The following is an 11,057-nucleotide window of genomic DNA, read 5'->3' on the forward strand; positions in this document are numbered from 1 at the left end:
GTATAACAAATACACATGCAAAATTACTACGATATATATATTAATAATGTACATATATATAAACATACTATATTAATTTTTGAACCACTACAATAAAATATCTATATTTGAATAAATGTACGATCTTGAGAAATACTTGTTAGTTGATCCAGACTAAGCTAGTAGATAAATATCAAATAATCAAAATTGGTAGACCAATGTTTCATTTTCAGTAAAACAGTGAAAAATAAAATATAATTAATAAAAAGATCACGTCCTCCTCTTGCATGGCCATCTATAAATACCCATGTTCGGACCACCAAAGATTTCCAAGTAAACACAGTAGAGCAAATCTTATAAACATTATTAATCATTTCAAAAAAGTAACTAAGTTTATTATATATAAGGGTACTATGAAGACTTGTCGTTTATTTTTGGCAGTGGCTGCTTTGGCTTTGGCAACACACTTTGCTTGCGCATACGACCCAAGTCCTCTTCAAGACTTTTGCGTAGCGTTCGATGATCCCAAAGAGATGCGTAAGTATATCGATCTCACCATATATATTCTTCAATGCACGTTCGTACATATATATTTGAGTTAACTTTTCAAATGATAAATGTGCAGTGTTTGTGAACGGGAGATTCTGCAAGAACCCGGATATGGTGAAGGCAGAAGACTTCTTCTTCTCAGGGATCAACATTCCGGGCAACACAGACAACGCCGTCGGCTCCAACGTCACCGCCGTGTTCGTCGACAACCTTCCGGGGCTCAACACACTAGGAATATCCCTGGCACGCATCGACTACGCCCCATACGGACTGAACCCACCACACACTCACCCTCGTGCCACCGAAATCCTATTCGTGGCCGAGGGAGCACTATACGTGGGCTTCGTTTCCTCCAACGGAGACGGCAACCGACCCTTCACCAAGGTTCTCTACAAGGGAGACGTCTTCGTCTTCCCCGTCGGAATGATTCACTTCCAGTTCAACGTCGGCAAGACTCCGGCCTTGGCTTTCGCCGGACTAGGGAGCCAGAATCCGGGAGTCATTACCATTGCTAATGCCGTGTTTGGATCCGACCCTCCCATCAACCCTGATGTTCTTGCTAAGGCCTTCATGTTGGACAAGGATCTGGTTCAGGAACTTCAGAAGCGGTTTGGGGTTTGATCTCGATCGATCTAGCTACTTCAGTACTTGATAACCTTTATAATAATAAATAATTGTTAGCTAAGTAATAAGTCCATGTTGTCCAAGTTAACATGGCCATGATGATGGAATAATCATTATATGTAGCTAACTATATATTACCATGTGACTAATCAATATATATGGTCGTACGTAATTATGTTGAACAAAAATCAGAATAAATAAAATGGTGCTATGCATATTAATATTCTTATTGAACTTTATAATAATGACGCAAGCAAATACATTTTAGAAGATTCTGTAAGATATGTAAGATAAGCCTTGTGTTCAGAATATTATCAGAAGCAAACATATGCATATATATTATATACCATCCATATATATATGATATAAAATAAATAGAATGTTTTATAATGTTGTGTATACACTTAAAAATAATCACTCACTTAAAATAATAATTAATTAACTTATAAAAAAATAATTACAATTTTTTAAATGAAATGACAACTACTTAGTGGTGAGATCCAACACATAAAGAAAATGGGGAATATTGGAGATTTGAGTCCCACATTTTGTAATTAACTCATTCAATTGTATATATTGAATAAAACTGCCTAAAAAAGTGTATTATAACTTAACTTATTGAATTATTATAGACTCTATTAACTCAAGCACACATGCATATAAAATGCTAGCTACCATATGTTTGTGGGGCACCTTAAGGCTAAGTCTCTTATATATCCATTGTAAGCTGATAATTAATATTAAAATATTGTATTTATAAAAAAAATATACCTTTAGAAAATAACCACGTTCAAAAGATCAAGGAAATTTGGGATAAGAAACATGTTTCAAGAGAGTTAGCCACACTTGTATTTGTTTACAAATTTCAATATTTGTTTACAAATATGGTTGTGAATGATAAATTTAAGACTAGTACATATAATGCATGATATTTCATATTAAGACTAAGATTGACATTATCAAAAGATATAATAAATCTAAGAGAATCCAACAATTATCTCAGGCAAATGTAAAAAGTAAAACAAAACTGCTATTCAAAATGTCCTAAAAATGACTGAAAGAATAGTGAAGGCTTATATTGCCTAACAAAAGAGATAGAACTTAAACATCAAATAATTCAAACAAATATATGTATGAAGATGCTTCTCAGCGTCCTAGATACTGAGACACAAGAGCTCTGCAAGTCTCTTCAGCATATAATACTGGATACTAAAACAATCTCATATCACATATCTATCTGAGATCATCAACAACAAAGATACATAATAAAATGAGCTTTATAAGAATCATTACAAGACATAAAAACCAAAACAATTCATAACTAAAAGAAAACATATTGTGATTGAAACTGAAATATTTTTGATTAATATATCTTATTCAAGCTTTTTTCCAAACCAAAATTCACTACAGCTCTTAAAAGATCCCCAAAGTGAATCAATCAATTAATTTGGCAACAGAGTGCAAGTGGTTCGACTATGTATATATGCTAAACAGACCCACTCAACCCAGTCCAGAAATCACCGACCTCCAAACAGAAATGTAACAAACCAATAAAATACTTGACCATAACAATCAACAAGATCAAAAATCTGATCTCAACAATCTCAATAATTTTACCAAGATGAAACCCAACAAGTCTACAATGAACACCTCTACCAAATACAACATGACTAAAAAATGTCACTTCTTCTTTTACACTTTGTGGATTGAATGTTTGGAACAACACTTGCTTGAAAAAATAGGTGTGCTTGTATCCAAATTTAAATGAGAGTCCTTCATCTAAATAAGATTGTTATTTAACCCAATAAATAAAGAATTGTATTGGAACTAAACATCTCTTCAGGTTCTAATTCAACTTAATATAGCATGGTAGATATCACACCTTAGATCAAGGAGATCCACATAAAGCCCTTAAAATTCTTTTTGAACTCATACTCTATGAAAAAATATATGGCCACACATATGGTCATCTTGTAATATAGCATCTGCAACAAAGTCAAATGTCACTCAAAAATTAATTAGGCATGAGTATAATAGATAATCTTACATAGACAAATTTATAATAAAAATGCAATGTGTAATGGAATAATATCAAAAAAGATCATCAACGAGCCTCAATTTACAAATATGCTAAGTTCCTAGAAGTAATCTCAATTTACCAAAATTGTTATCCTTTCTGAAAGTTCATATGCTTATAAAAGACTTTACTTTTAGACTGCCTAAACTCTAAACTAAAGCTCTACATAGAACCCCCTAAGTTATTTTAGACTGCCTAAACTCTAAACTAAAGATCTACATTATCCTCAAACTAGCTCAACAGAGTATATGGCAGTTCTTCATGCTAGTGTACATTTGCACTTAGTGAAGCTAAGTAACAGCAATGAATCCAATAAAGGTTAAATTGTGCTTTATGTGTCAGCTTACAATGATTCTAACAACACGAACCAATTTGATTGAGTATATCATAATCTTCACACATTTGTGGTGACAACTACCAGCATAAAGGAATACATGAAGGTTTTGAAGCAACAATACGTTTTTGTTTTTGGTTTTTTTTTTTAAAAAAATTACAACTTGAAGAGAAACCCAACTGAGAATATTTAAAATATGTGTTTTAATCATTTAAGAAAAGAATAGCCCAAAATTTTATCATCCTTGTCCAATGAAGTGTCATTAACATAAAGTATTTAACTAATTTAAACACCCTAGAAGAAAATAATTAAGAAATAACAAAAATATAGTTCAATTAACTAGTACACATACATAAAATGAAAGTTTGAAACAAAAATGTAAATATACATATGTACCAATTCCACGACTGGCACCAGTAATCCAGATAACCCGAAACAAAAGTAATAAACAATAATCAGTATAATTCATTCACTGAAAAAAAAAAATTCCAAAAACAGAAGAGAACTTTGAATTCAGCTGGCCTTATCTTCAATTTCTTAATGCTTCACATGCCTTTTGGAAATCAAAGTAAAATCCCCTAAAAATGTTTGAAGATAAAATTTTCAGTTTTAGAGCTAAATCAAGACAAAATTCAAAACAATCATTGCTAAGTATTGGTCAAATGCTTAAGGTCAACTTAGCTGTTATTAGACATCATAACTGAATTTAGAGATTCAGTTATGACATGTGGTACTCGGGTCTTAGAGGTTAAGTCAGTTGCTTACCTCTCAAGTGTATATATAAGGCTCCCAATCTATCACATTTATTCATTCTATTCTTTTATGTACTGAGATATATTCAAACTAAGAAAAGTGAGCTTTGAGAGAAATTGTATCACTATAATGAGAGTTTATTGGAGCGAGACTCCATTGATGTACATAAATTTAGAACTCAAGTAATAAAGAGACTACATAGCCCTTGTGGTTGGTTTGGCCGTGGAGTAGAGTGGTGTCTAGCCAACACTCACTTGAACCAGTATATGCATTGTGTTCTTAAGTTTTCATTCTGTTTTTGGGCATTGATTCTTTGATTAAAACCAATTTATGTTTTATGTTTGATAATTGATATCTGATCAAATTGTTTTTTTTTTGTTTTTGTCTTGTTGTTTTGTTCTTGGTTTTGAGGTTGTATTTACAACAAGTGGTATCAGAGCAAGTTTCGAGGGTCCTCAAGAACAACATCAAGGTTTCAAGAAAGATCAAGAATTGATCTCAAATGGCTTCCGCATGGTTTGAAGCGAATAAGTTCACAGGAGCTAATGAATTTAGCTTATGGAGAATCAAAATGAAGGCCTTACTTGTTCATCATGGGATTTCAGAAGTTATTGACAGAGAAGAGCTTAAAAATCTTGGAGACGACAAGAAGAAGGTGAAGGAAATAGAGTCAAAGGCACATAGTGTTATTCTTCTCAGTCTTGGAGATGAGGTCTTGAGATAAGTGTCGAGTGAAGACACAGCTGTTGGTCTATGGGAAAAATTTTCAGGCATCTTCATGAAAAAATCACTTGCAAATAAGCTCTATCTCAAGGAGAAACTCTACACTCTCAAGATGGAAGAAAGCAAGGAACTCAGGAAACACTTGGATGAATTCAATAAGACCATCTTGGATCTCAACAATATCGGGGTCAAGATTGATGATGAGGATCAAGGTATTCTCTTACTCGGTTCATTACCAAAAGCCTATGAACATTTTGTGGATACTATATTCTATGGAAAGGATACCTTGACTATGTCAGAGGTGAAAGCTGCTTTGAATTCTAAGGAGATACAAAAGAAATCTAAGGAAAAGGGTCAGAATAATGGTGAAGGCTTGTATGGAAGAGCCAGATCAGAGAACAAGGATTCAAGATCTGGTAGAAACAAGTTTAACAATGGCAACTACAAAGGAAACAACTACAGCAAGAACAATCATCATGGACAAAGGTCTAAATCGAAATCAAAGGCTGGAAAACAGTGCTACTACTGCAAGAAAGAGGGTCATTTCAGAGATGAGTGCAAGGCTTTGCAGGCAAAGTTGAAAAAGGACAAAGGGAAGGAAAGAGGAGATGCTAGTGTTGCATCAGAGGGCTATGACTCAGTTGATGTTCTAGTAGTCTCAAGTCAAGAAACTGGCCAAGAATGGATTCTTGACTTAGGCTGTTCATTCCACATGACACCTCACAGAGAATTCTTTTGTGAATTCAAGGATCTGACAGTAGGTTCAGTTCTACTAAGAGACAACAAAGCTTGTAGGGTTGAGGGCATAGGGTCAGTTGTGATCAAAATGCATGATGGTGTACCAAGGACTGTGACAGATGTGAGGTATGTCCCTGCACTCAAGAGAAATCTATTATCTATTGGGGAATTGATTTCTAAAGGCTGCTCTATTAAGATCGAAAGCTCACTCAAGGTTCTTAAGGGCTCTATGGTTGTCATGAAGGGTGAACTCAAGAATGGCATTTATGTCTTGGTTGGGCAGACCAACAGCAGCAAGTCTGCTAACACTACTGAAGGTAGTGTGGATACGGCAGTTGGAAGAGCTGGTGTTGACAACACCAAGCTATGGCATATGAGACTAGGTCATGTCAGTGAGAGAGGCTTGGTTGAGCTGAATAAACAAGGTCCCTTGAAAGAGAAACTAGATGGAAAGTTAAAGTTCTGTGAAGAGTGTGTCATGGGGAAGAGTTGCAGGGTCAAGTTTTCAGTTGGAATGCATACCACCAAAGAACCACTGGCTGATGTTCATTCTGATCTGTGGGGGGCTTCAAGAGTTCAATCACTAGGGGGTGTCAACTATTTCCTAAGCATTGTGGATGATTACTCAAGGAAAGTTTGGGTGTTCTTATTGAAGACAAAAGATGAGGCATTTGAAACCTTTGTCAAATGGAAGAAACTAGTTGAGACTCAAACAGGCAAGAAAGTCAGAAAATTGAGAACAGATAATGGTCTCGAATTTTTCTCTAGACAATTCAATGCTTACTGTGACAAAAAGGGAATAGCAAGGCACAAACCTGTTCCTAAAACCCCTCAGCAAAATGGCCTAGCTGAGAGGATGAATAGGACGTTGATTGAAAGAGTTAGATGCATGCTGAAAGGAGCAGATTTGGAGTGAAAATACTAGGGTAAAGCCGTAAAGACAACCTGTTATCTCATAAATAGGTGTCCATCCACAGCAATCAACTTAAAAACCCTACAAGAACTTTGGACAGGAAATGCACCTAAGTTAGATCACTTGAGAGTCTTTGGTTGTCTTGCCTATGTTCATATAAGGCAAGACAAAATCGAACCAAGAGCACTGAAATGTGTGTTTTTGGGGTATCCTGATGAAGTTAAAGGCTACAGATTATGGTGTTTGGAAAAGGGTCACAACAAATGTATCATATGCAGGGATGTGGTATTCAAGGAAGATCAAATGTCTATGGTGCAAACAGATGGCTCAGTGAAATACAAAGTAATTGATACAAGCATCGAGAGAAGTATATCAGTTCAGATTGAAGAAAATAAAGCACCAGGGCACTTAGAAATTATAGAAGATGAAAATAAAGTTGATTCAAGTGGTGAAACATCACAGACAGATCTAGATGATTATCAGTTGACCAGAGACAGGGCAAGAAGAGAGCTAAGACCACCTGACAGACTTGGATATGCTGATTACATAGCATTTGCACTGAACATAGCAGAAGAGATTGAAAGTACAGAACCAACAACCTACAAACAAGCTATGAATAGCAGTGACAATAGGGAATGGAACAGTCCTATTTAGGAAGAAATGACTTCTCTTATTAAGAACAAGACCTGGATCACAGTAAATAAGCCACATGGATAGAAACTCATAGGCTGCAAGTGGATATTTAAACTAAAGGAAGGTCTACCAGGAGAGAAAATCATATATAAGGCCAGATTGGTTGCAAAGGGGTTCAACCAGAGAGAGGGTATAGATTTTACAGACATTTTCTCACCTGTTGTTAAACAGACATCCATTCGAGTGAGAATGGCTAAAGTTGCTAAGTATGATCTAGAAATAGATCAAATGGATGTTAAGACAACTTTCTTGCATGGAAGGCTTGAAGAGAAAATTTATATGGCTGAACCTGAAGGATTCAAAAGCAGCAAACCAAATCAAGTATGTCTGTTACAGAAGTCTTTGTATGGCCTTAAGCATGCACCAAGACAATGGAACTTAAGGTTCAATGAGTTTATGACTCATATAGGCTATACAAAGAGTAACTATGATCCATGTGTCTACTATAATAGATCATTGTACTTACTATTATATGTAGATGACATTCTAATGGATGAACTCAAGAGATAGTTGGGGTCAGAATTTGAAATGAAAGATTTAGGTATTGCAAAGAGAATTCTGGGAATTGATATTATAAGGTCAAGGCCTAAACACTTATTGTTATCTCAGAAAAATTACCTTGAAAAGGTACTAAACAAGTTAAATATGAGAGAAGCTAAACCAGTTACAACACCTCTTGCACCCCACTTCAAGCTCTCACATGAACAAGCACCCAAGACTAAAGATGACAAAGAAGATATGGACAAGATACCCTATGCTTCATGTGTTGGGAGCTTAATGTATTCTATGGTATGTATAAGACCCGATTTAGCATATGCACTGAGTGTGGTAAGTAGATTCATTTCAGATCCTGGGATTGAGCATTGGAAGGCTCTGAAATGGATCATGAGGTATGTCAAAGGAACCCTAGACCTTGGACTAATGTATAGTGCAGATGCAGAATTCAGGACAAAGATAGAAGGGTATGTGGATTTTGATTATGCAGGGAGTTTGAATACAAGAAGGTCATTGACATGTTATGCATTTACATCATTAGGTGGATGCATCAGTTGGAAATCGAATTTGCAAAAGGTTGTGGCACTGTCAAGTACAAAGGCATAATATATGGCTGCAACAAAGGCCATTAAAGAAGCTATATGGTTGAAGGTATTCACAGGTGAATTGGGGTACAATTCAGAGGACATCACTGTGCTGTGTGACAATCAAAGTGCTTTGCACTTAATGAAGAATCCTATGTTCCATGAGAGGTCTAAACATATAGACATCAAACTTCATTTTATCAGAGATGTCATTGGAAGAAATGACGTTCAAGTCAAGAAGGTGGGAACTAAGGATAATGCAGCAGACATGTTAACCAAGTATGTTCCCTACAGCAAGTTTAGGCACTGTCTAAACTTGCTCAACATACTCAACTGCTGAAGTGCCAATTTATAACCAGCTCAAGGTGCTAGTCTCAAGCATTTAACCAAGGTGGATGATTGTTAAGTATTGGTCAAATTCATAAGGTCAACTCAACTGTTATTAGACATCATAACTAAATTTAGAGATTCAGTTATGACAGGTGGTACTCGGGTCTTAGAGGTTAAGTCAGTTGCTTACCCCTCAAGTGTATATATAAGGCTCCTAATCTATCACATTTATTCATTCTATTCTTTTATGTACTGAAATATATTCAGACTAAGAAAAGTGAGCTTTGAGAGAAATTGTATCACTGTAATGAGAGTTTATTGGAGAAAGACTCCATTGATGTATAGAAATTGAGAACTCAAGTAATAAAGAGACTACATAGCCCTTGTGGCTGGTTTGGCCGTGGAGTAGAGTGGTGTCTAGCCAACACTCACTTGAACCACGTATGTGCATTGTGTTCTTTAAGTTTTCATTTTGTTTTTGGGCATTGATTCTTTGATTAAAACCAGTTTATGTTTTATGTTTGATAATTGATATCTGTTTAAATTGTTTTTTTTCTGGTTTTTGTCTTGTTGTTTTGTTCTTGGTTTTGAGGTTGTATTTACAACAATCATCAAACCTAGAAGAAATCATTTGTTAAAGTACAACCTTGCCGAAGTCGAACCCATTGCACGAACCACCCCCTGCAAGCACCATCACACCCATGACTGAGCCACCCTGTAGAATCCACGACCCAACCTCCCTATCGCACACCCCAAGCCTCAGGCCCCATCACCATGTCGCACATCTGCAACAAACAGAGAGAAGATCGGACGAGACAGTGTCTCAAAGAGAGAAACAGAGAGCGAGATAGAGAGAGAGAGAGAGAGAGAGTTACCGTCAAACAATGGTGTTGTCGCATCATCCCCTGGAAGCCTGTCTCCTAGAGAAGCCTCTGTACGTACCCTTCCATTCATCCAAGCCTTCTTCATTTTTTGGCCATGTAAAAAAGAGAGTGAGAGATCGAGAGAGACAGCTAGCATAGGAGAGAGGCGGGATGGTAACTTTGGGTAGAGAACCAATTTCAGCTGAAAACAAAGTTAAGGCGCCATTACTATTTCATTTAGCGCCATAATTTTCTTTTTTGTGCCTCATTAATTAATTGTTTTATTATTTAGGTATTTATTAAATTAATTTTTATTTTATTTTATTTTATAACTTTGAATTAATTTAAAATATAGTATAATTATATTTTTATTTAATTGTAGAGTATAATCATACTTGTTTTTTTTTTAAAAAAACATAGATAATTTATATGGAATTCACAAAAAAAAAACACAGTAAAAAAATTGCAACTAATAAATTTATAGAAATTTTAAAATTATTTTACAATATTTAACCAATAAATAAAACAACACGTTTTTAACTAATACTAATTTTATAAATATGTTAAAGAATAATATAGTTAAATTAAATTTAAGTATAATAAATTTAAATTTTAATATAATTATAAATATTATTATAAATACAAAAGTTAAAAATATGAAAAATTTAGAAAAAAAATCTAGTTTTAAAAGTCACCACTCTTAAATTTTTTATTCAGGTTTTTTAGGAGTCACATATGTTTTTAGGACTCTCATTGCGAGTCCTAAAATGTGATTTTTAAGGACTCTCAATGAGAGTCCTAAAAACTTGAGAGACATTTTTTAGGACTTACATTTAAGTGCATATCCTAAAAAGGTGTCCCATAAAATTTATTTTATAGTAGTGGATGAAAGACAATAAATCACTAGAATATATAAACTTTAAGCACATGGTGAATCAAAAATACCAAACAAAGTCATAGTGCATATAGGATCATCCTAACCTTCCTAAGAAGGTTAGCCTATTATGCTATACATTCTCATGAAATTCTAGAGAGAAAATACCAGAAATGAGATTATAATTTGGTAGAGTTTTGCTACCAAAAAATTACATACAAAATATGAAAGAAGAATCCTTATTTATAGATGGAGAAAATGACTAAAAAGAAATTAAACAACAAAATGAGGTTTACAAAATAAATCTGGAATATTAATAATAAAATATGATTTTGAAAAATCAAATCGTATTATAAATATTAACCTAGTTATTTTGGTGTATAGTCAATATGTCGTTTGACTAAAGCACCAAAAAAGATGAGCTTTAAAGCTCAAAATGGCAATTTTCCAAGGCCCAATACCCACAAAATATGGGTTGAAGGTGGCTGGTGACAGAAGTGGGTTTTGACCCATTCCCAGCCAATGGGG

The 11,057-nt window shown here is 34.7% G+C and overlaps 1 protein-coding gene across 1 annotated transcript; it reads left to right on the plus strand.

The window, feature by feature from the left end:
- The first annotated feature begins 346 nt into the window (after positions 1-346).
- LOC133789423 (germin-like protein subfamily 1 member 13) lies at positions 347-1,346 on the plus strand. Its single transcript, XM_062227265.1, has 2 exons — positions 347-516; positions 605-1,346. The coding sequence occupies exons 1-2, from the start codon at positions 393-395 to the stop codon at positions 1,147-1,149; spliced, it is 669 nt and encodes a 222-aa protein (XP_062083249.1). The 5' UTR covers positions 347-392; the 3' UTR covers positions 1,150-1,346.
- Positions 1,347-11,057: the final 9,711 nt, after the last annotated feature.

The sequence above is a fragment of the Humulus lupulus genome, chromosome 7 (genome assembly GCF_963169125.1).
Source record: "Humulus lupulus chromosome 7, drHumLupu1.1, whole genome shotgun sequence".
NCBI lineage: Eukaryota > Viridiplantae > Streptophyta > Magnoliopsida > Rosales > Cannabaceae > Humulus > Humulus lupulus.